The sequence below is a fragment of the Rissa tridactyla genome, chromosome 1 (genome assembly GCF_028500815.1).
Source record: "Rissa tridactyla isolate bRisTri1 chromosome 1, bRisTri1.patW.cur.20221130, whole genome shotgun sequence".
In the NCBI taxonomy this organism is placed as follows: Eukaryota; Metazoa; Chordata; class Aves; order Charadriiformes; family Laridae; genus Rissa; species Rissa tridactyla.
In genome coordinates, this window is record NC_071466.1 from 8688695 (window position 1) to 8714387 (window position 25693).

Consider the following 25693-nt stretch of genomic DNA (forward strand, 5'->3'; position numbering starts at 1 on the left):
ACATGAGTCTTCCACAGCAAGAAAATGGGAGAAATTAAAGTTGTATCTTCCTAAGCTAAGAAAAACTTAAGTTTTCTAAGTAAATTTTCAAAGGATTTTCCAGGACTGAGGCAAAATACCATTTCACAGCACACTTACTTCAGAAACATTTGTTAATTCCCCCCACACTACCAAAGAGTAAACTGATGGAAAGTAGGGTATAGTGGCTCCATTACACATGTATATCACACCCCGGCGTAACTGGAAAGTCTAGAGAATAAAAAAAAGCCCACAGGAAATGGCAAATCTTCCAGAAAAACAGATTTCTGCCAAATTAAAAATTTCCTAACCAATGAAAGGCTGAATTTACGGCATGTTTTTGGGCATCAGCTGCCACCCCAAAGCAGAAAACAGAACAATGCCTGGCTCCCAGGTGTCCAAAACCACAGAATATTCTAATACTGTGTCCAGCTCTGGAACCCTCAGCACAAGAAGGACACGGAGCTGTTGGAGCGGGGCCAGAGGAGGCCACGAAGATGATCCAAGGGCTGGAGCCCCTCTGCTGTGAGGACAGGCTGAGAGAGTTGGGGGTGTTCAGCCTGGAGAAGAGAAGGCTCCGGGGAGACCTTAGAGCCCCTTCCAGTCCCTGAAGGGGGCCTACAGGAAAGCTGGGGAGGGGCTGTTTGCGAGGGCATGGAGCAACAGGACGAGGGGCAATGGTTTAAACTAGAGCAGGGCAGGTTTAGATCAGACATTAGGAAGAAGTTCTTTACAATGAGGGTGGTGAGACACTGGCCCAGGTTGCCCAGAGAGGTGGTGGAGGCCCCATCCCAGGAGACATTCAAGGCCAGGCTTGATGAGGCTCTGAGCAACCTGATCTAGTTGAAGATGTCCCTGCTCACTGCAGGGGGGTTGGACTAGATGGCCTTTAAAGGCCCCTTCCAACCCAACACATTCTATGATTCTAACAATAAAAAAACCCCAACACCCACAAAGCAACAACAGAGTGAAGCCACTGGAGATGATCATGACCTAGGTGTGAATGAGCGCTGTAACTAGGGTTGGCCTGCAGCTACCGTGGAGACACACAGAATTCTTAAACGAGGAATTAAGCATTTCTAGTATATTTACACAGACTGATCCGCTACAGCACTCTGAATTTGCTGTATTTGCTCATTCCTTCAGAACCTCAACGTCAGTGCTGATTATTAGGAATCTAATCAGACACGCACAGGGGAGGAAACCGAAGTACATACTGAAGAACGTGGTGGCTGGCTCCGGATCCTTGCCTGCCTTTCTTCTTTGAGATTATTTATATTTTGAAGAGGAGAAACTGCTACTTTGATCTGCCCTCGGCATTGTCCACTGAAGTCCGTAATATTGTACCACCCGCACACAAGCTGGAAGCCAGAAAGAAGAGGAGAAAGGTCCACGGATGCAAATCCTATCACTCGCTCAGTCTCTGGGGAGGAAGAATTTAAAGCACGTCTTAATTTAAACTGCAGGTAAACGAAACATTTTCAAGCACGCTAAAGCCAGTTATACAGCCCTTGAAATACGTCTAGACTTTACAAGGAAAGACATAAAACTGACAAAAACAGTTTAAAAGCTGACAGCTCTCAGGTAAAGAGTGACTGAAGAGTGGGAAAAAAATGGGAAGGAAATAGAAAATAGAGTTTAAGACAACAAAAAAGAGACTTGGATTTTGGTCGCTAACATGCTTCAAACTAAGAGACTTACGATGCCCGATCGAGAAGCAGGAAAAATGGTTTCAAGCAATTAAACCAGCTTCCTCCCTACGGATTTGCCAAAATAGCCGTCCCTACTGCAGCTGTTGATAACCTGAGCACCTACGGCAATAACGCACAGTTTTTTTCATATTTTTACCTTGCACTAGAAGAATGCTAGAGAGAAATACCAGGCAGGATGAGGGCCTGGCTGCGGGTGTAAGAAAGGACACGAGAGTTACGTACTGTATGGAATACTTAATCAGAAGAACTAGTTAAGCAAGGGTTGTAATAAAGGGAAAAAAGGTTGTAATAAAGAGTAAAATATTCAGCTTGAAAATGGGATAGAAATAAGAGACAATCAGAGACTTGAAAAAATGAATCTGGAGGCAAATCCGGTGACCTCAGCAAATGCATTCCGCCTCCAGAATTGCATTCTGACTTCAGAAACTCCCGTTTTCTTCCCTTTTCGCTTTGCCAAAACTTTCAAAAATGCTGATTCGTCATCACGCTGTTGCATTTTGTGTGCAACATTTGGTCTTTTCTGCCTTGCAAATTTATCTGAAGTACAGAAGAAACAATAGTATCCAAGAAGAGGGTATTATTTGGATTACCTTAGCAGTTACATCCAGCTAAAGATGCCTCTGTGGAGAGAATGGGAGAGCAGGGCAGGGAGAGAGTCTGCAGGAGAATGACTGTGTACACAGTGCTTATTTTTGAAGCAAGAAATCAGTCAGCTGAACTTCATTGTGTAAAAAGAAAGAAAAAAAACAAACAAAACAAACCAGTGTTTTAAAGATCATATTCTAGCAGTTTGAATTGAAGAAGCAGAGCTGTCACATAGATTTTTGCGCTTGCTTGGACCAATTAAATATTGGAGGATCCGAGCTAGCAACAAAACAAGCGAACACCAGTTTGAACTCTCGGCAGCATCTTTTATCGTTTAACGATAAAGAGCAGGTTCAGTAAATGCTTACAAAAAGCTTTTATGATATTAGGCTTGAAACCCAAGGCCTTCAACTCCCCCAGTGAATGCTGAGACTGGGTACAGGAGCAATTGTTAAAATATATCCATGCCCCTATAAAATCATTTGATTACAACTGGGTGGTCACACTCCAACCAACTGCAGAGACAACAAGCAGCATGGGAAAGACAGAGGAAAGAATTTCCTTCACTGGGAAAATCCTACTCTGAAAATACTCTTGAGTTAAAAACTGACTCAAACCTTGCCAGATGATTAATGGGGAAAAGGAGGAGGATGAGGAGCAGGAAATCGATGGGTATTTTTCTCTAGCATTCTTCTAGTGCAAGGTAAAAAAAATGCCTTTACAATTCCACTCTCCGATTTACTTTACTTGTATTAAATGCAATTAATGTTTGTATTAAATACAATTAATACTTGTATTAAGTACAAGACACTCCTCTCAATACCGCACTACAAACTTTACCTGCTTTATGCCACACTTTGAAGACCAAGGTTTGCTGTGGATCCAGCAGGAGCTCTTTGGATAATCTGTTAAGAAAAAAAAAATAAATCATAGTTCGTTATGCAAAGTAGGAAAAAAGAGCATGTGCAGTAAAACTCCTCTGAAGATTCAATGCCGTTGTACCTATGTAAATAAATCAGTTTCTTTCTGGAATGATGGGACAACAAAACCCAAAAATCACTGAGCCCAAACCATGACTCCCTCAATAACTATCTTCACACGGTTTGAGCTTTTGCTTATGCAAGAAGTTATCTCCCTCTCCTCACTCTTGTTGGAAATTCAAAAGATAGCGCAATAAACCCACGAAGAAACAAACGGAAATACAGTTTATCTCATGACTCAATAATACAGCGACAGCAAAGCACTGGGGTTATGGTTGAAAGCTGTAAGATTTGAAGTTAATTTCCGGAAAAAAAACCACCCTGAAAATTGAAGTGTCAAATGTAGAACAGCTTTAAATTGCTTGAAGCAATTCAGATATGACTCTGAGCATAAGCAACCTCTGAAACAAAACTTTTCAACTTCAGTTATCGGTCTTTCAATGGTTTCATCTTCATATCACCAACTCCCTAAAGCCAAAAACCCAACTCTGGCAGAACAGCCTGCTCCTGTGCAGGCCCTGGTATATATCTGCATGCGTTTTGTGATGGACACAATAAATTCAGAATGCTTTCTTGTTGCCTGTAACAGACTTGTTCCACCTAGTTTGGAAAACGCTTTTGGCTACTGCTTTGAAATTAATTTAAAATCTGGTACAGAAACAGTGGAGAAACCCCAAGACTGCACAGGCAGATTTATTACTGAATATTACCACGCGTCACTTGATCTGCTGAGGTTCCTTGGAGTGATCAATTCATCTGCTCTATTTTAAGCTCAGATATCTAAGTCCCAGCTATGTTACCTACACTATTTTGGCAGTCACAGGAGGGAAATAGGCATCCTTAGAGAATTTTGTCTTAAGTTGGGTCTCTCACACCGGCCGAGCGACTCCCCGTCTGAAGGTGCCTGCATCTCTCCAGAGACTGCAGAGGAAGCCAAGGCTGAACGGCTTTGAGTCAAAAAACCTAACTTCCAGATACATATTCACCAGGTGAATCCAAACTTAGCATGAAACAAAGTAAAACATACAGAAAAAGCCAATAAATTGGATCAAGTATAACTTAACCTTGAGCCAAGAGTCCTTTAGCAATTAACAGCCCCTTCCTCTAGGCGGGGAAACTACAGATGAGTGGAAAAAGACTGACTCACCCAAGGTCTTAAGCCAAAATACAACACAGCCAAGGTTCTGCGTAGGTCAAACTGTCCCTCCTCAGCTTAGCTTTAAGACCAAGCCTCCTCAAACAACTTTTCACTTTCGCAACTTTCAATATGAGCACGTGGTGACCGTAAAACATGGAAACAAGCATTTTTAGCTGATATTATAGGCCTGGTAAGTAGAAAATCTATGATTCTATGATTCTAAAAGCACATGCTCCCCCAAAAGGGATATGTCCTTTTCACACCTAGCCTGGTTGTGGGATGCAAAGTGTGTCTGCGCAAGGCCACGGCGCTTACCTTGCTTGTTGCTGAAAGTCCCAGACGGGTGAGTCCGTGTTTTCTATTACTGAAGTGGTTACTGGAGCATCTGCGCCAGCAACAGCAAATGATACACAGCTACTGGGTGCTGTCACTTCACGTTCCGTCAAAGGACTCCCTAAAATTATACAGAATTAAATACAGATTTGTTATTAATAATTAAAAAAAAAAAAAAGAAGTCTAAAGGCAGTTTAGCAATTAAAAATAGATAAATATATCCACCATCTCGGAAATGCTCCTTTTCATCGGTGGAGCTGAAAAGACTTTGTATTTAGAGTGGGAGCAAATATTACGTGAACCTTTTTCAGAGCGGAAACTGGAATATTCAAGGGAGAAACGGAAAAAAACGTTTGCCCAGGATCATCTGAGAAGTCGGAAGCAAAGCTAGGAATAAAATCCAGGTCCCCAGGACCTTACTCCAATGCTTGCTCTACCCTCCATGCTGGAACCAGAGAGTTTGGAAATCCTAGCTGCAAATATAGAAAATACCCGGCGTTACAAAAGGCAGTTTGAACTTAAACAGCGGGATGGCTGAGGGGAAGCTCACTTGTGTTGACTGAACAAGAAAACACACCTGAAAAAGTTAACGATACCCAAGGATTAATAACCTTTTTTATAGCCTCTATTAGCTCATCTCAGAAAGACTGAAATAGAGAAACTTAACATCCCTGCAAGGCAGAGACAAGTACCACTCTCGTCTGTTACGGAGATTTAAATACAGAGGAAAAAGAAGTACATACAATTTTATTTCAAATTCTTGCTGGCTTCCTTCCTAACTTTTCGCACCGCCTTTTGTACCCATTGCAGAAGAGGTGTTTGCGTTACAGATCAATTGTCACATTTCCCTGTATTTTCCCATGAAACGTGCTTTGAACAGGGACAGAGCACCTGGAAAGTAAAATTCCCGTCACTATTAAGCGCACACGTGCTCCCACCAGCCCCCACTACTGCACCAGCCGGGAGTTTGAGAGCAGGAAGTTTGGCGTAGATGAGACTTTAACATTTTGCCCAAAATATCAAAGTTTACATCAGAATTAAGGAGGGAAAAATCAACTGCCTTCATGTCCAGGGAGCAGCAGAGTAGGCTTCGCTGAAATCGTTTTTAAGTAGCTTCAGGAGTTAAGTAGCTTCAGGAAATGCCATTTTTAATCTATGCACAAACTAGACCTTTGTGATTGCTGAGCTAAGCAAGGAGGATCGCATTCGCCCTGCAACGCACCAGCGAAACCTTTACAAGCCTCCTTGCTGGAACCATAAGCGTTTTCTCCCTCATTCATCCTGAAATAACTTGGGAAAAGGTTTGTGAGAAAACCGGTAACGAATTAAGGAGTCTGAGTTAATTGAGTATGTTTGCACTTAGAGGCAGAGAGTTTATCATCAGAGGAATGCAAGGTCAAGGGATGGAGCTAAGATGTTCCCCAGATGCCACTGAATAGTATGGACTAGAGACTGTTGAATGAAAACTGCAGAAATTATACAATTATTTTCACTGAATTATAGCCCAGAAAGGAGGAGAGGCGCTTAGGGCCTCTTCCCTTCTGTGTGTGACCTTTCCTCCAGGGTTTGACCCTTTTAGTCCTGTTCACATTAGTGAGATTAATTTGCTGCAGCGCACCACGGCTTGTAAAGCTGTAGTAGCATTTTACTGCTTACAGAGCTGTTCCGATGGTGAATTTGTAGCTGGAAAATCTGCGAGGAGAAATGGACTTAGCCAAGGGGATACAAGATCAGACTTTGCAACCAACTATCACTCGGTTATTACGAATTATCTCCTCCTTTCTGCTTTCCAAGGACTCGGCTTTGGACTTCTCCAAAACCTTGCTGGCCACAACGATCAAAATTGCTGAGTCTGAATCTGATTTCACAAAAAATAAATCTCCTGAAGTCTGATTCTATGTGGAAATACGATCCAATGTGACTGATTTATAGTAGCTTACTGAGTTACTGCTCATTTGTGCCTTGACCATGAGGATTTGCTTGAGAAAAAGATGTTTTCTTTTTTTTTTTTTTTTTTTTTTTTTTACAATATCCCCAATGACTTCAGTTGAAACGCGCCACACAAAACTCTTTGCAGTTTGCACAGACTGTAGATATGACAATTGAAACACAGACGTGGGCAATGTGAGCTCAGAGAAATGAGGAAGACCTGTCCAGACCAGCTCACCACCTCCTGCATGTAAAGACAGACCTAAAAATCAGTATTTGTAGTCAAAGGCAAACCCAGCATTTCTTGAGCGTTGGCTTGCTTTTCTTCCAGGAAAAGAAAAGTCTGTAATAGAAAGAATTGTTGGCTTTAATGAAAGTTCAGCCACAATCAAAGGAGTCTTACAGAGCCTGATTTAGCCTAGCAATTCCCAATGCCTGAACTCTGCAAAGAAGCTACCCTTAGAAATATTTGTTTTATTCTGCTTTATAAAAGGATTTGAAGGACAAGGTGAGAGAACAAATTGGGGTGTGTGGCCTGACAGGTCAGGAAGCAGGTGGTAAAACACAAGAGCTTTAAGCCTAGGTCACCTCCTGCACGACATGGGCCGGACGGCAGCATAACGTGCCGATAGCTGCCACACGGCTCAAGAATTTCTGGAAAAACGTTCTTCGCATTGTTCTGAAAGGACAACTGTCCATATGACAAAAGCCTCTGTAAGGAGCATCCTGGCAGAGAAGCGGGAAGGGAAACTCCTTCCCTTTTGCTAGGGATGATTTTCCAGTGATAAATACATGGCCCTACATCCCAGTGAGGTCCACGGAGAAGCTTCACCCTTACGCTTCTGTTTTGTAGGTGTTCTGGGGGGAGAGAATCCCAGGCTCTGCCAATCCAGCCGCCATTCCCTAGTGGTGAAGCTTAACTTTAAAGAAAGGCCCCCACAGATAGAAGAAAATGAAAAAAAGAGAAAAATCTATTCCCTGGGGATGCAAGAACTGTACAGAAAAAGATGAAAGACACGGCAGGAAGAGGTTAGCAACTGCAGATTAAAGTGACTTCAGTCCTTAAAAGTTGCATGGAAAATTCTAATATTGTTCAAAACAGTGCTCAAAACAGAACCAAGTTAGAGAAAGGACTTGTTGGTTTGAACTTCTGCATTTTGTAGAGCTTCTGCATTTTTATAGAATTAATCTCATTCTTTTCCAACATTATGAAATTTAGGTTGTTTCTCTTCTTTCTATTATTTGGAAGATGATGAAAAAGAAAACAGGAAAATTGACTTCAGACCACGAGAAATTGAGAGGTGGGCCTGTGCAAACCTCATGGAGTTCAACCAGGCCAAGTGCAAGGGCCTGCACCTGGGTCATGGCAATCCCAGGCACAAATCCAGGCTGGGTGGAGAATGGCTTGAGAGCAGCCCTGAGGAGAAGGACTTGGGGGTGCTGGTGGACGAGAAGCTCAACACGAGCAGGCAATGTGCACTTGCAGCCCAGAAAGCCAACCGCATCCTGGGCTGCATCAAAAGAAGCGTGGGCAGCAGGGCGAGGGAGGGGATTCTCCCCCTCTACTCTGTTCTGGTGAGACCCCACCAGGAGCACTGCATCCAGGTCCGGAGTCCTCACCACAAGAAGGACATGGACATGTTGGAAGGGGTCCAGCGGAGGGCCACGAAGATGATCAGAGGGCTGGAGCCCCTCTGTTGTGAGGACAGACTGAGAGAGTTGGCGTTGTTCAGCCTGGAGAAGAGAAGGCTCCGAGGAGACCTTATAGCAGCCTTCCAGTCCCTAAAGGGGCCTACAGGAAGGATGGGGAGGGACTCTGGATCAGGGAGTGTAATGATAGGACATGGGGTAACGGCCTCAAACTGAAAAAGGGGAGATTTAGATGGGATATCGGGAAGAAATTCTTTACTGTAAGAGTGGTGAGGCACTGGAACAGGTTGTCCAGAGAAGCTGTGGCTGCCCCATCCCTGGAGGGGTTCAAGGCCAGGTTGGCCGGGGCTTTGAGCAACCTGCTCTAGTGGGAGGTGTCCCTGCCCAGGGCAGGGGGGTGGCACTGGGTGATCTTTAAGGTCCCTTCCAACCCAAACCATTCTGTGATTCTGTGATTCTATAAATAGGAAGAGGCTTGGGCAAACATTTTGTATCTTCACTCAGTTTCTGAAAATTGTGTATCTGAAGGAATTCTTCCAAAATTGCAGGAAGTTTATCATCCATAACATACTGGACCGCAAATGTATTCCAGAATGCAAATTATTCTTGAAACCAGCTTATATAGCATTTGTTTCAGTGTATTACTTGCCTCTCAGTTAGTTACTTCTAGAAATCCCCTAAAATGATACGTTGTTTATAGATGGAAATACTGCGACAGTGTACACCATCAACAGAAACATCCTTTATCCCATCAGAATCTTTGCAGTAGCAAACAATGTTCCATCAGGTTTCCAACGGCAATGAATGGCCTCAAGTTGCCCCAGGGGAGGTTTAGGATGGATATTAGGAGAAATTTCTTCACCGAAAGGGTTGTCAAGCATTGGAAGAGGCTGCCCAGGGCAGTGGTGGAGTCGCCATCCCTGGAGGTATCTAGAAGCCAGGCAGACGTGGTGCTGAGGGACATGGGGTAGTGGTGGCTTTGTCAGTGTTGGGTTGATGGTTGGACTCGATGATCTAAAAGGTTCCTTCCAACCCAGACAATTCCGTGATCTTATGAATTCCAGAAGATCACAGAATCATTATAAAAGAGCCATCTGTGGGGCTCAGTATGTATCAGAATTACTTACACTTAAATCATGGCTTATATTTGCCTCTTTTAGTTGAGTTATCATGCCATAAAACCCCGAGTGTTGCTTTACGGCATATCACCTGGAGTGTGAAACAGCTGATCTTCACAGAGACGTTTCCAGTGAACTCACCTCGGGTCAGTTCCTTATTCCTATTTGTATTTTGGTAGCGTGCGATGGCCCAAACAAGATCAGATCACTCCAAGTGCCGAGCAAACACAGAGTGATCAAGTCCTGCAGCGGCAGAGGTGCCCAAGGTGAAGGGTAGAGCACCTGATGTGTTTTCAAGGCTTTAGCTCATCTTTGACAAAGAGATTGATTTACAGACAGCAACTTGAGGGAAAAAACAAAAGGCTCCAAAAACCTGCAAATTCACCAAGTGCGTTACGTTGCTGCACATCAAGAACCAAACGTCACCAGCTAGGAAGGAATATTTTAATATGCTTAGCATAAATTTAAAAGCAAAGAGCAATTCTTTGGTGACCCTCAGCATAGCGACTGGCCACCGAACTGTAATTCCCACTCCAGAGAGTGGGAAGCAGCGCGTCAAGCCTGGATGAGCTCGGACTGCTCTGCCCTTCCATTGCCCTTCCTCACCGCTGCGTCTGGCAGTCTCCAGATAGCACGAATAAGCCAGCTTTACAAATTAATTATATGTGAAAAATGCAAATTTGCAAGAGTCTTTGAGATATGAGTGTCTTGGGGTTAACTTACTCAGATAATGCTTAACTTCAGAATTCAGCTGTCATCCGTAACAGTGAACACTGTATTATTTATATTTCGGATTTTCTTAATAGAGATAGGCTGAATAGTTTAACCTCCTGCTTCCCCTGTGCTTATACAATGATGCAAAGCTCTCGGGGTTGCAACACTATGAAGCCAAGTTCAAAACCCATCACATCCACTCACTGCGCTGGAATAAGTTTGAGGATTTAAATTGCTCCGTGAAGTACCTGATACGAACAGATCCTGGGGCGAGGGGGGGGTGGGGAAGAAAGAAAAAAGAAGGGAAAAAAGGGGGGTGGTGGTGAATTTACCTTTTAAACTTAGATGCATTGCTCTTTCCACAAGGATATTGACAGCAACCGTGTTTTCCAGAAATATCGCGTCATCTTCCTGTGGTTTGCCATTGGCGATTTCTGAACTTACGATATCCAGTTTCTGACTCTGATTTTCAGAGACCCGTTGGCTCAGATCAGGGGCTTTCTCTGTACCTTCATCTTCACTATTGCGGTATTCCTCAGCACAGAGAAGTCTGCTGGGCAGAGCAGCAGAAGTGGAAGAAAGGACGATATGAACACGTACAGCAGCTCCTGCCAGGTTTGCAGCGTTGCATCTGAACAATGGATAAACCCCTGTAAGAGAATTCACAACCAATCAGCTAAACAAGCCGAAGAAAAACCGGGATCTGGGAAAACAGCCGGTGCAGTTTGTTACAGTAACGATCTCACCTCAGACCAGCAGAATTAATTTTGAATTTGTAATTTCTACGCAAGGTATCACCCAGCGCGCTGGCAGAAGTAGCGGCTTGTAAAGGTTAAAAACAGGTGACCAATCCCCCAAATCAGGCACCCTTTCAGTGGCAGCTCGGATCACTATTTTAAAGCACATCAACTCCCTGAGAGTCCTGGGAATAATGCCTCTGCATAATTTTATAGACATATACGGAGAATACAGCACATATACAGCATAAAAATTTGCTTTAACTCTTGTTTCTTCAAAAGAAGAGCCAATGATCTGTCCACAAATCTACCTGCAAGCTGGTGGCCAATGCATACCACGTCAACGACAGAAGCCGAAGCAACTGAATAAAGCAGAAGTTTCCATGACCTTCTCAGTTCTTAGTCATTTGCTCTGACTGCAGGCGCTCAGTCTCCTTGAGAGACGTTATCCTTACTGCTTCTCACTCTATTATGACGCCCAATCCGTAATTCCTGAAGAAACATTCTTCATCATTCCACGTAGGCTAATTGCTCTCCCTGTTACTGATCATTACTGACAATTTTTCACCCATTTAAACTTGCTAAGTTTTGAATTCAGAGAAGCAAGCATTTTAACCTTATTTATCTTCAGTGAAAGGAGTTGAGTGCGTGTTGCACGCAGGACAAGACAAAGCTGTAAATACTTTGCTTAAAGAGACTAGAGAAGTAACCAAACTAAATCATCAATAAAGAGGAAGGAAACACGACAACGTTCTTTAGGAACTTACCACTAACACTTAGTGTTGTCCTTGACCTCTCTGCTAATGCTGCAAGGTCGACATAGGCAGATCCGATAAGACGATCTGTATCAAGTGGTCTTTCCACATCATTTTCTTTACCGTATGCCCACCACACCTGGATTTCTAATTTCTCCTCTCTGAAGAACCAAAGCAGTCCTTGGCTCCTTCTGAGAGTCACCTTGTTTGGTTTCTTAAAGTTCACTGTAACGTTCTTGATGTCCTCACTCAATTTGGGCCTCTGAAGCACAGTCCACGTGGCTTCCCGATTATACAGCTTATACCTGAGGTAGCAATAAGTGCTTTTATCAAGGAGCGTCTGGCCTGCAAGCAGCACACAGTGGACCGGCAGCCACACTCTTGGAGTTGAGATGGTCACGGTCACTGGATGGGCACTCTGCTCCCATTCATCGCTATCATCCATGCTGTCTTCGTGGCTCTCCTCAGCGTTCCATCCTAAGAGCTTCGCGGCATCCAAAACACGCGCTCTGTCCTCCTGATGAGCAAAGGTAACAGAAAGTTCCAGTCCTCCCACAATGGCCTGCATGACGTTTGTGCAGTGTGAAGGCATTAAATCTTCAGATAGGGTAACCGGGTACCAGCCTGTAATACCTTCAGGAGAAAAAAATTAATAATTAGACTTATCCTGCCTTTTAAAAACATCAGTAAAGAATTTTCCGCTGTCTGGTCATTCGTCAAGGACCAGTACTTGAAGTATTTATTTCTTGTGAAAGTTTGGAATTTGTCAAATGATTTCTAACCTGAAAAAGCAGCAAATCGTTAGACCTCAGAAAACCTCACCGGTAGATGTGACCCCAAATGCATTTCACTTTCCATTTCATTAATGACATTCATTTTACAATAAAGCCATATCACATGAATCTCCAATTATAAAATTAGACATTCTAATTTTTTTCCTCCTCCTCTCTTCCCATTAAAAATAAACCCGAAACTTCATGTTGGAGAAAACTAGCACTATACTGAGATTAAAGCAGAAATAACCAAGGTGATAACGAAAACATTCTTACAAGACACCATCATCACAAACTAACACTAGATAAGAGGAGATATTTTACATTTCGTTTAGAAAAAGTTAATCCTACTGCTTTCTAACCTATCTAAGCCTTTGTTTCCAGCTTTGACATCTCAAAAGGAACCATCAGTCCTCCACTGAACGCTGCTACTCTTGGACTTTCCACCATAAGGTAGAGAATAAATGGCATGAATGAAATACTAAGGAAGTTAATATTCATTCAGCTATTATTTATCCTACACCCCAAAAAATGACCTTCAAACAACAACCCTTATATGAGTTTTCTAATACAGGATTTTTAATGAAGGCCTGGGCGATATCTGAGATAAACTATGGTCTAAAAAAACCAAACCAAACCAACCCAAGCCCCTGCAAAGATGGGAATGGAAATCGTTTTACACAATTACTGTAGCATTTACCCAGAACATCGGCAGCGTTAACGCTGCTGTATTACCTGATCTTCTTCTCAGCAGGTCTCTGGTTGGAATTGTGACTGTCCCCAGAAGATAATCTCTTGAAGGCCGAGGTGCCAACGTCTCAGTGGCTGGAAAATCAATCATTTTGCAGATAGACTGAATTAGAATGCAAGATTTAAAAGCGATTCAGACACTATCTCCTTTGAACGAAAGCTGTATTACCTCAACAGCAAATAGCTCAGCTGTCAGACTGAAAACACTTTTAACCCACAAAAAAAGGACAAAGTCGAAACAAACGGCCCAGTACATTATCAGGCCAAAATCCACGAGAAACAGGGGTGTGAACAAAATCTGTCTGCAGGCATTGCCAGTGCACATTCGTTACAGGATACATGCTCCACCAACACTGGATTTGGAGAAACTTTGAGGGGATATTTCCATAGATGAACACTGAGTAACCAGTGGGGAGCTAGTGGTCAGTTACCCTAACAACGTGCCACTCCGGACTTTTCTCCCCCAGGTGTAAAAAAACAATGTCATCTTTAGGTAAATTTTATTTATAAAACAATTCTACAACATGTTGTTACGCTGTAAAAGAATCCTGCCTATCTGCCACAGGGTCATCGGAGGATTTTAAGCTATCGTTTCTCTGAACCTCCACTGCCTCGTTCATGAAGTGGAGGCAATAAGGAAAAGGCAGGGTGCTCCAAGACTCAAGCGTCGTTACTGTTAATTGCATTAGTTTTTCATTTAAAAGGTGATCTTGATCACCTGGAGTCTTAGAAACCTTAACTCTTCGCACAAGGAGAACAGTATCTCCCAAAGCCTTTTCTGAAAACAGTTTAGGTAATTATATCTATTAGCGCCTGCACAGAATAGTCTCTCTTCTAAACTAAAAATTAAGGGGACTGGATCATTTGGCAACAGCATTCAGCCACTGTCACTTGTCCGCCTTACCTGACTTGGTGCTCTGATGGTAGATAGAGAAGACAATATTGGCAGACTGCAAGAGTTCCCCCAGACAAGAGGCTTCTCCGCTGCTTTTCTGGATGATGAGGTTACAGGGAAACTCTACGTGGTGCTCGAACTCGGGGCAGAAAGTACGAGCCACAGCTCGCGTGTTGTGTTTCTCTGCCTCAGGTAGGAAGGAGAGGTGCACGGAGACATACGCATTAACCCCCACACCTGCATAGTACTGGACTGAAGGGTTCTTTTGTGCCACAGCTCTTCATTCAGCATGTAGAAAGAAAAGAAGAAAGAGAAGGAATATAACGTACAAGGAATCTAGCAACCAACGCAATCAAAGCGAAGGTTTCAAGTCTTCATGGTGAAAATACTGGACAAAACAGTGAATGTTGTAAGTCAGAACAGATGTGGGTTCTGGCTGCATGTTATTTTTCACCATTTTTTTTCATCTGAACACACTAGGAACATACTAGGAATACTGTGCTCTTATCATTGTCAGGATCTGAGACCAAAGTGGCGGAGAAAGTATTCAGCACCTTTTAAAACCATCCCATGCTGTAGAAAAAAGCTGTAGGATAACTTCCCAGACAACCTGCTCTAGAAGGAAGCAAATGGCCAAGCCAAATTATGTTTACAGACTAGTACTGCCAGGCAAAAGGAGGTGAAATTAGCAGATGGAATCATTTACAAGTAAAACAGATCCAGGTATTACTCAGGTCATACACCTGAAGGTCTCTTCTCCCAAGGAACAGGCCATAGGACAAAAGGAAATGGCCTCAAGGTACGCCAGGGGAGGTTTAAGATGGATATTAGGAAAAATTTCTTCACCAAAAGGGTTGTCAAGCATTGGACCAGGCTGCCCAGGGCAGTGGTGGAGTCGCCATCCCTGGAGGGATTTAAAAGCCAGGCAGATGTGGTGCTGAGGGACATGGGGTAGTGGTGGTTTTGGTCAGTGTTGGGTTGATGGTTGGACTCAATGATCTGAAAGGTCCCTTCCAACCTAGACTATTCTATGATTCTGTAAGGAGTCTGAGGTCATTCCACTTTCACAACTTCTCCAGGCACCACACAGCAGTGACCCTCACCTTACAGAGTCTACTTGAATATAAGATGGGTCAAGAGCTCAGCAACAACTGAGAAAGGGTCAGCGAGCACCACTCTAGAATGACAGGAGCCATCCTTCTCTTATGGAATTAACTCCCCCTTTTCCATCCCCTTCTTTCTTAATTCTTGAAAATCACATATTGGAATGAAGTTCAGGTGATACCATGCACTTAATGCAGCAGCCTTCTGGTGAAAAGGAACACGTTTCACTTACCAGTTAGTTTACTGGTGTTTCCACAGCGAAATTCAAGAAAACAAATCTCAGCTAGCTTTTAAATAGCACCACTCCAAGAGCCAATGCCCAAATAGGTACTGTTTTATATCAGCCAATTTTTCTATCAGCCTTCGGTGTAGAAAAATGTGCCCTTACAGTCTCAAGCCCTCTGCAGAATCAATGCTACCACATTGTGCTGTAGCTTAAAGGACAAAAATAACCACTGATGTTCTTTATGAAGTTGTTTTCACTTCTGATCAGAACACGGTTTGAATCTCGGGCTCTGCAGATGGAAAGTTGGCCAGTTACAATTTGTTCTAATCTACTGCCTCAGCCTGCTGCCTCCAGATAAAGCTATTTTAAGAGAAAAATCTTCCTTTTTGAATTAGGCTTTACCTAGCTGCTGCTTGCAAACCAGCTGCTCTGTGTATTTGCACGGAAAGAGAAACAGCTTGAGCAGTTATTCCTGCTGCTGTTTTCACGGATCGTTGGTATCTCACACTCACATCAAGCAAGCCTGGATTAAATGAAAGAAAGAAAGAAAGGAAAGAAAGGGTCAGCTTTTTGTACAGTTCCATCCAATATAATCAATACTTAGTTGTATCTCTTAATACAAAAAATTAATTCCATATGAAATCCATTGAGATTGTGCAAGATGCTGTACTTCAGCCAGAAATTACAGCCTGATACAGGAGGCACAGGGGGAAATTTTAAGGACTATGGCCTGCAACCTGACCTACTGGCAGTCACATCAGCTACTTTTAGTGGCTCCTCCTCGCTGGCAAATTTATGGCGTAGTGACACCAGGAGAGGCTCTTTAACCCAGCCGCGCCCTCATGCGTGCGTTCATTGTAATACTTTTAAAACATCCTACTGCAGCATTTCGACACATCTTTTTTTACAGCACCGCAGTGAGAAAATCTTCAAAGAGCCAGATTTTCTGCTGCTGCACGTGGCTAACCTATTATAAAAGAATTGAAGCACACTGAACTCCCTCTCCAGACCCAGCTTTTTTTATGGCCAATTTTTCCAAGAAGCTGCCTCAGATTTCCTCAGTGGCCTTTCCAGAGCTGATGTATCATTTGAAAGAACCACAGCAGCCCAGAAAGATGTTTCTGCCCACAGCATGTACCATAAACAGCCCTTCTTCAGATCTCCCATTCCCTACCTGACATGGGAAACCTAACTACAGACTGTGGCTTATGTGGCAACTAAGTAGTTCAATACACAGGGAGGGCTTTTTAAAATTCGTTAGGAGTTTGAGGGTAGCTCATGTTTAATCATTTATTTTTCACTAGGTATGGTGACAGTGAAAGCTGGGAGGAAAAATACTCATGGCTGGTATCAGTCGCCAACCCAAATACTTATTTTTATTTCCCTTGGCAGCAAACACACAGATTTTCACTTTTAAATATAAAACCCACAAGCCTTCCTTACCTGAAGACCGCAGATGAAATTCCTCTGAGGAATCAGTCCTGGGGACCAACGGAAGATTAAAAGTCTGTATCCCTATTTCTTCACGATGCTGCATAGTCACCATGGCACATAGCCGTGACAAAGGCAAGGTCCCTTTGGCAACCATCTGGTCTCTGACATTTGGGTAATAATACCTGGTAAGACACCAAGAAGCAGCATCAATCATGTTGTTTTGATGATGACAAAAAGATCATTATTTCTCTCAAGACTGTACATAAGCCAACTTTAATTTGTGTGTCTTCAAACACTAGTTAGTCTCCTGACAGCTAAGGGATAAACTCAAGGAAGTGAATTTCCACGGAAAAAAAAACCAAAACAGTAAGTGCTCAAGTAGACAATGCTACAAATATAGCAAGTCAACCAGCAGAAACTCTATGAAAAATTGGCATCCCAAAGAAAAACAAGAGAAGGATCTGGCACCAAACATCCTCCGCTCTCAATTTTTATTAACAAATAAAACTGCTACTTGCAGAACAGATTTGTGGTACCAGTTTGCGAGTGTAAAAAACGACTCTAGACCATTTCTTACTGCATTATTTGGCTTCAGACTCATCCTAAAGCGAGGTTTGGCTCTGTATCTAATGACCAACAGGTAGATCAGGAGAAAGGCATCCACTGGGTTTTCAGCAGCAGTGACTGAGTAACGCGGCAGTGCTATAGACTTGTGTTTCTCTTTCCATTTTGGGACAAATCCTGAACATTAATGGACTGTTTGAGCCTTGGGTAGAGTCCTGCCTGAACAGTACCCCCAACATCTTAGAATATAGCCCTGTTGGTTTCTACTTGTTCCCCCTACACTTCTAGGAGTAATTCAAGATGCTGACAGCATCATAGCAAGAACTCTCCTGATTTGGAATCTGGCAGTCAGTATCTAATCTCCTTCCTAATTACAAGGATCTGTTGGTAAGCTTTTTCCATTTCAAATATTGCCAGCTGACAAGAAGACGTTTATAGAATTCTTAAAAGGCTTCCGGCTCGATAATCGGCTCCTTTCACCCCAAACAGCCTAGATTTACCAGCCGCTATCAGTGATCTGTCAGGGCACAATTAAACTGAAGTCCAATCGTCCTCAGGAAACAGAGCTAAAGCAGTTTTTGAAATGCCAGACACTAACAATTGGTCACTTCAGCTTCTCTGGTCATTACCACCACTAATGTAAACACACCCAGCAGGTAACAATTCTCATGTGAACTTGCAAATTCTAAATAGCTTGGTTTGTTTACTACAGAACAGACACATTATAATTATGCTTTTCTAAAGCTACCTGTCTTCATGGTCTCTGCTTTTTGTTACCAGTAATTCGTTTCAGTTGCCAAAGAAACTACAATTTGAACTTACTAACATTTTATAGTATATTCTTTTGTACTTGGTGACTTGTATTAGGGGAAAAAAAACCCCACAAAACATTAAAATTATACTGCCAGGGTGCTATTAAGTAAAATTTAGATGGGCCAAGAGTTTAAACGCTACTTTTAGATCACTACGCTGGTAACAAAGTGGAAGAAAGCAAACGAAGAGCACACACTTTCTAATGAAGTTGTAAGAAGAAAAGAGTAATCAGCACTCTTGGAGGGGAAAAAAAGGCTCACATGTCTTAAAGGCAATCTTAAATGCAGATATTCGTCACCCAATGCTGATGAGCTCACCATTTACTCAGTTATTATTAAATATCCATCCCACAATTAGACATTTTTCAATCCTCGTATGTCTCTATCTGTATTGCTGTGACATCTACAAAGAACAGGATGTTATTCTGTACCTGCACCAGACTTCAAACTGGATTCCTCCTCCAGCTGCTCCTGGTGCCATAAATGCACCGACCAAGAGCCTCTGGACTGGGACATCAGCAGGAACCAACAAAGAATGATGATGTTCATCATTAAAGACGGGATCAGGGACGCACAAAGTGGTTGCTGTGCGAAACGGCTTTAATTTGATGCCTACAAGTCAAGCAGAGTTGATTAAAAATGTTTGCATTTAGGCGTTTCAACCTTTTTTTATTTGTGATCCTTCAGAAGTTCCTGTGGACAATAAGTCTTCTGTCAAAAGGTTTGCTCTTCTGAGTTTCACTTCCCAAATCTTTCACAAGCAATTCATGCATTCCCATGAGACTACTACTACAGGCTGAAAACTACTGTTGGATGTGTCTGGAAGCTGACATAGTCCACAGGAGTTGCTATGGAACAATGTTACTGACTGGTATTTTTCAGAGGAAACAGATGTTAGTGATTCCAACCATTCAAGATCAATACTAAGTCCTTTTCTACAATTGCAATTATTGGGCTCCCCGGTCCAAGAAGGACAGGGAACTGCTGGAGAGGGGACAGCAAAGGGCTACCAAGATGATGAGAAGACTGGAACACCTCTCTGATGAAGAAAGGCTGAGGGATTTGGGTCTCTCCAGTCTGGAAAAAAGACGACTGAGGGGGGATCTTATCAACGCTTAGAAGGGGGGGTGTCAGGAGGATGGGGCCAGGCTCTTCTCAGTGGTGCCCAGTGACAGGACAAGAGGTAACAGGCACAAACTTGAGCATAGGAAGTTCCATCCCAACATGAGGAGGAACTTCTTTCCTGTGAGGGTGGCAGAGCCCTGGCACAGGCTGCCCAGAGAGGTGGGGGAGTCTCTGTCTCTGGAGACATTCCAAACCCACCTGGACGCGTTCCTGTGCCACCTGCTGTGGGTGACCCTGCTCTGGCAGGGGGTTGGACTGGGTGATCTCCAGAGGTCCCTTCCAACCCCTACCATTCTGTGATTCTGTAAATACTGCTTGATAATCCTAATGATCTAAAACAGGCAAGCCTTCTCTTGGTGTATGCATGAAAATGAGCATCTTGAAAGGCTTGTGTATATAAAGCCTTCATTGAATTTAACTGTATACAATCTTAGTATTCCCTGTGAACCTGTTCTTGCATCTTTGCAGGATCAGTTGGCGAAGCGCTCTAGGATTTTTAACAAAAAGGAAGGACCATGTGAAGAGTTTCAGAACTAGGTGTCTTTTTTTTCTGGGAACTTTGTCATCTGCCTCAGTCGAAGCAGGCTTTTAATTTACTGACGCAGCCCAAGTACAGTTTTACGTGGATCTGCGTAAAGCAAGCTCTGGATGCATTATGGAAGCTCAGAGAAATACAAACCCTCTTACTTAAGGAGCGAGAACATTACTAAATAATATTTAACTAAAGCTATGCTCTAAATAAGGATGTATCATCAATGAAACTTACCTTCCCCATGCAATTCGGTTCCTTGCAGCGCACCACAACCAGCCTCTTGAACTGGGAAATAGTACTGCACGTAGCAGTCAGCCTCTCCCCAGACGGTGGACTGTAAGGGAGTGAGTCCTTTCACACTCTCCACATGGATCTCAAACACGTGCTCCATCAGGTCTTCCCCTTCTTGGTCTAACTGCTAATAAACCAAAGGAAATCCACATGGAAAGGACGTATCTTTAGGAAACAGCATACAAGAGGGCCGGGAACACGAGATTCTAAGACGCCTGAGACAGGAGGGTTCAGAATCACTATCTGCTATTTTGCCCCTGAAGTTCACAGAAACATCAAAAGCCTGATAGCGCTTTTTTCTTTTTTTTCTGCAAAAGCCAAAAAAACACAGCACAGAAAAAGCATGAAAGTTCCTACATATCCAACTCAAAGGTAATGGCAAAACCTGTATGGTAAAGAATAAAGCTGTGAGAGTTATGATTTTCTAGATTTCTTTTTCTTTAACTGCACTTGTCACGTAGATTGAAGCAGTGGATATGCAGGGCAGTAAAAAAGGCAATAATGTCAAGACTGGTGAGGAAAAGCGAGTAAGAAAAAAGCACAAACAATATAATTGTGCAAAGAAAGTGATCATTTATAACAAAATTAGCTACAGCGTCAAAAGAGATTGTGGATCGCTCATCTGTTAGTGAACCCACGGGTGAAATCCCTTTCACATGTCCCTAACAAGAAGAATGGGAATTTACTGAATGATACCGTTGCGTGCTCCGCAGGAGGAGGGTCCAGAGAGTGGGAAGGGCGCTGTGTGACGGGAGGTGCCATTCCTTCATCATGTTTTAGCCTTTGCAGTGCCACTATTTGCTCAGCTGACCCCATTGCCAGAATGACCCTCAGGTTTCCACTTCTACTGCCAGTGAAAACATCTACCACAGGCATATAGCTGTCCACAGCAACCACGGGGTACTGAGCTTGAAGGAGCAGGTGGGAAATCTTCGGATCTCTAGAATAGATTAAAACAAAAGAAAAACAAACAAAAAAAGCCCCAGCATGAGAATGAGCCACCTGAATACGAACACGATCACACAAAGCTCATTTTAGATGGGACTTCCAATGCAGTCAGAAACCAATTTATCTCCATTCCTCCAAAATTTGGCTCAATTACACTAATCTTCACAAAGGACAGGTCCATCAGCTGCAGAATGGAAAAGGCTATTTTCAGCAATGACAAAGTACAGCTTTCCAAAAATGAGCACAGCCTTAGCTATAAGCCAGCCTAGAGATCCGTGAGCGAGTTGATGAACTGGAACAAGACTCCCATTAATATACTGTAGCCATATTATATTTTTATGAGGCAGTTATTTGCCTTTGGGGATGGACTTGGGCAGGAAGAAAAGAAGGAACAGGGACAGTCTGCAGGAGAGATGTAAAAACCTCTAACAGTACACTGAAGATATATACAAGTAAACTACAGTAGATTACTGAAACAATTATACAAATGACACACTAATAATTAACAAAGTAGTGGCCAGTCAGTTCCAGTGCCATCTGATTTCCACCTATCACTACCTTGACCAATATACAAGGAATTAATCCTTCGCATTAAAAAGAATCTCTTCTATCCAGTATTTCCATTAATTTAAATTGGTTTTAGCAGGTATATTTCTCGACTGAACAAAAAGCCAAAACATTGAACCAGAAAGAACAAAGAGCTCTGGAGAGACCAAAAGGATAAAACGACAATTAAACCAGGAAGTATTTAGAGACCTTTTTGATACCACAAGCGTTATCCCTAGCAGCGGGATCTCTGCAGAGCATAATCAGGAACAAAATCACTCAATCCGTCACAATCTTGGAAAATCACCAAAGGAAAGCCACACTTCGTTTTCCTGTGCAGCCATTCTGATTAAGTTAAACTGGCTCCAAACCTGATGCAGCAAAGTGTCTTTATTTCTCACTTGTATTTCTGTCTGAGGAGAGTGTAAGTTACCCATGAACTGCTCAGTGTAGGAAAGTGACAGAGGAAACCTGGCAGGACAAAAATGCCTTTTGCTATAACGTACAATTAAGAATTCTCCCACGCAAACCCCAGACACCACCCTTCCCTTCTTCCCCATCAGTTAGGATATATCCCAGCCCAAGAAAAAAATGCAACGAGGATGTTTACTTGAATGAGATGTAAAACTGATGCAGAGGAAGTTTCGCTAATCCTAGCAGTCTGTCACAGCCGGGGCTTCCCATCTTGTTCCATGCTTCGATAATCATGACGTTGTTCTTTAGCCGCTCCAAGTGTTTGGAAGTCAATGAAAAAGGCATCACCTGGAAGAGTTTAATGCAGAATTTGTACATGGAATACACTGGAAGCTATTCACTAAGTACAGAGCGTTCTGGTAATGCTACATTATTCCAATCTACAGAATTGCGTTCTTTAGATACGGAAATTAAAAATTAAATGCGCACTTGCCTAACAAGTTTCAGAAAACTGGTAGGTTTGGAAAAGAGCTAGCTAGGAAAATAAATGCAATTTAGAGAAATTTTAAAATATGATCATATGCTATCTTAAAAAACATTGCTTTTATCTTTAAATGCCTGTTTAGTAAACAACAGATAAATCACTTCAGACAACTGTTTCGGATGTCTTTTTCTATGTTTTTACATTTCACTCTTTCAGCTGAAGACTAAGGAGTCTAACAGATCACTAGGTATTGTTAAAAGTAAAAAAAAAAATGCATTTGGGCATCCTGACATTTCCAAAGCAAAACGTCCAGAAAAAAATTACAAACTCATAACATTATTAAATGTCTGAAACGCTGCTGTTTGCCAGGGGAAAGCTCTGGCCCATATTAGGACAGAAACTCACACTCCTGTGCCGATATATCCATTGAGAAGAAAAAGAACATCGAGCAATGGCACAAAAAAAATTCTACATCTGCATATTAGGATGTCATCAACGGAAGAAAGGAGAAGTCAACTTTTTTTCAGCTTTAACCTAAACTTTTCTGACTATTTTTCTTTTGTACTTCAAAAGTCTCATTTATTATCCAAGGAACTGCATTTCAAACTGTGCAATGCAGCCAAAACAATACTGAAAATCCTTTCAATATACTCGACAGAGCCGAGCAGAGAAGTTCCTACATATATAAAAGTAACTTATCTTTGAAATACGTTTGTCAGTGTGGAATAGCACGTTTCAATCAGTGTTAAGCTGAAAACCTGTGACTTGCCTGAGAAAAATTAAAGGCGGGTTGCGTTGTGCCCCACACGACAGCAGATCTTGTTGCCTCCTCAGTGTTGAGCAGTTTGCAGTTTAAATACACATTACAAGAGCTGTGGAGCCCACAGTTTTCAGCAACAAAATCCTTTCCTTCTGGCACCATCAAGAGCACGTGCAGTAATAATCCATCCTCTTCTGATGCAGTTATTTGTGTCATCAGGTTACGAGCTACAGAGGTCAGTACGGCCTGTGGTGGCTGCACGACGTTTATTCTGGCTGCTCCCGTCTTCTGCGAGTCCTCACAGTCGTTAAGTTTCGAGCAGCGAGAACTTTCTGCATTTACACTCTTCTTGTTGGGCTCCTGGAATTCCAGCCGGGGACTTCTTACGGCATGGGCTGGGACTCTTTGCCCAGCCGTTGCTGACCGGGCAGCGGTGCGGGTGAAGTCTTTGTTGTCGGCTGCGAGCTCTACAGATACCTGCATTGTGCAAGGAAAAGCAGGCAGATCAGAAGACGTGCCCCATAAAAAGACAAGAGATGGCAACATAAACTCAGGAAAACGCACTGCACGTTTGTTCAAGAACTGTTAGATCATCACCCAGAAGGTTTACCTTTAGACACACCGTGGTTACAAGCAACAACTGTCACTGCAAAATAAATAACACGCTGTTTTATCAAATAAAGCGGTAACTCAAGTATAAAACCACACAATTGCAGCTGAACAAAGGAAAAAATTAAAACTGATGACAAAGTTGACTGAAAAAGGAACACCTGCTTCGCCAAGGTTAAAATTGCTGTGACGAAGTATCACAACTGTCATTTGCTTCACTTTGCTGCAGCACTTGCTGCTTGAAAAAAAAATGATGAAAAATAAGTGTTTGTCTCTAAACGCCCTTTCACTTTTACATCCCCTGCTGATTTTAGCTGTCCCTAACACCTCTCCCTTCTGTGGGCTCCTTCTTTTTCTCTCCAATGGTCAACATATCCCACCGCATTTGTCTTCTTTCTGAAGGTTAGGAGGTGTTGGCTTTTATTTTCCTTTTTTGTCTTTCTGAGGTTGGGGGGTTTTGGCTTCTGTTTTGTTTTTAACACTCTGTCCTCCACCTGAATTGCCTCTTCACATTGTCAAGATTTGCAAGAGAAATAGTTAGACTGGTATGAATGAAAATGTGTGTGTGAAAGCAATGAAAGAAACACCAGAACAAGGGTTAAAGGAATTGCAAGTGTTAATTTGCAAGTGTTAATTGCTACAGAGCATCATAGATCTGCTGGATTCATTCACAGGACAGGACAGCAAGAAGGGGAGAAACAAACTGAAGCCCAGAAGATAAGGTAACAGGATAAAGAAAAGGATTGGAGTCATAAAATGCCCAAATAAGAAAAACAAAATAATCAGACTCAAGAATTTTGCCTATGACTTAGGAGGGAGGAGACAAGATATTGCAGCAAAAGATCATAAGCGGTATCTACTCCTAAAAGGTATAAAGAACACGTCCAAAGATGAGGAGTTCAAGGCCATCTGCCAAAAAGAACCCAAGAAATGTGAAGTGGGCTCAATCGCTGACATCCCTTATCCTCCATGACCTGCCCAGAAGGGCTGGACAGACAGGTATTACACCGAGCACGCAAAACCTAAGAGACAGGGCAACCAAAACCACTTTTCTTTAAGTATTAGCTTCCCCTTCCACAAGTTCTTCCATTGAACTGCAGTTCATTAAGTCCCCACGATGCCTCCTTCCACTTTTCTCCTCTCACCCCCTGTTCTGCTCCATTCTCTCCTGCCCCACACACCATTTCTCCTCTCCTACCTTCAATTAACTCCTCTCACACCTAACCTCTACGTTTTGTTTCACCCTTCTGCAGCTCCTCTACTGGAAGCTCTGCTGAATGGCTTCTCTGGAAGATGTTTCACAGCCCCCGTGACAGAGAACATCGCTCATGCCATGAACTACAAAGGGACAGAAGCAATCCACGCTCACATTCTCTGGGAATAATTTAGGAGCTCTGAATGTAAAACTCCCAAATACTCTTTTAACCCTTCACGTGCTGATCTAGAGAGCTGTCTTTCCTCAGAACTGGCAAATCTCTCAACTGTGCTGTCAGGACTGTTAATCCTTCTCAAAGAGCAGTTGAGCATGCTGGTAGAAACTGTGGCGAAGTTAACTCCTGAAATGACAATGGTGGTACCAGCAAAAGATCACAATGGTGGTACCAATGACGGGGAGCATCAGGCCTCTGCGTCAGGAGAGACCTCTGCTCATGTCACGTGTGGAGCAGAAGCCAAAGCTCTGAGCCCTGAATCAAAATCTGCCTGTAGAGAGGTTTCTGTATCCAAGCTTTGGCTTATTGACCCTCGTTTTACCCTGC

The 25693-nt window shown here is 42.8% G+C and overlaps 1 protein-coding gene across 14 annotated transcripts in view; it reads right to left on the reverse strand.

Annotated features, from left to right (window-relative positions):
- C2CD3 (C2 domain containing 3 centriole elongation regulator) overlaps nucleotides 1–25693 on the reverse strand; it is a 59544-nt gene that overhangs the window by 20377 nt on the left and 13474 nt on the right. For 13 of the 14 annotated variants that reach the window (XR_008466213.1, XR_008465206.1, XR_008465273.1 and 10 more), the window contains exons 14-27: nucleotides 23337–23804; nucleotides 22280–22431; nucleotides 20872–21115; nucleotides 20119–20302; nucleotides 18659–18839; nucleotides 16861–17033; nucleotides 15820–15940; nucleotides 14097–14365; nucleotides 13178–13267; nucleotides 11682–12302; nucleotides 10510–10827; nucleotides 4749–4887; nucleotides 3156–3220; nucleotides 1236–1441 (exon numbers count right to left, since the gene is read on the reverse strand). Coding sequence is in view for 8 of the 14 variants with exons in the window: in XM_054200654.1 (XP_054056629.1) it covers nucleotides 1236–1441; nucleotides 3156–3220; nucleotides 4749–4887; nucleotides 10510–10827; nucleotides 11682–12302; nucleotides 13178–13267; nucleotides 14097–14365; nucleotides 15820–15940; nucleotides 16861–17033; nucleotides 18659–18839; nucleotides 20119–20302; nucleotides 20872–21115; nucleotides 22280–22431; nucleotides 23337–23804 (3231 nt within the window). In the remaining 6 variants the exon portion in view is untranslated. The remainder of the gene's footprint in view (nucleotides 1–1235; nucleotides 1442–3155; nucleotides 3221–4748; nucleotides 4888–10509; nucleotides 10828–11681; nucleotides 12303–13177; nucleotides 13268–14096; nucleotides 14366–15819; nucleotides 15941–16860; nucleotides 17034–18658; nucleotides 18840–20118; nucleotides 20303–20871; nucleotides 21116–22279; nucleotides 22432–23336; nucleotides 23805–25693) is intronic. The other variant, XR_008465141.1, reaches the window with a different exon arrangement.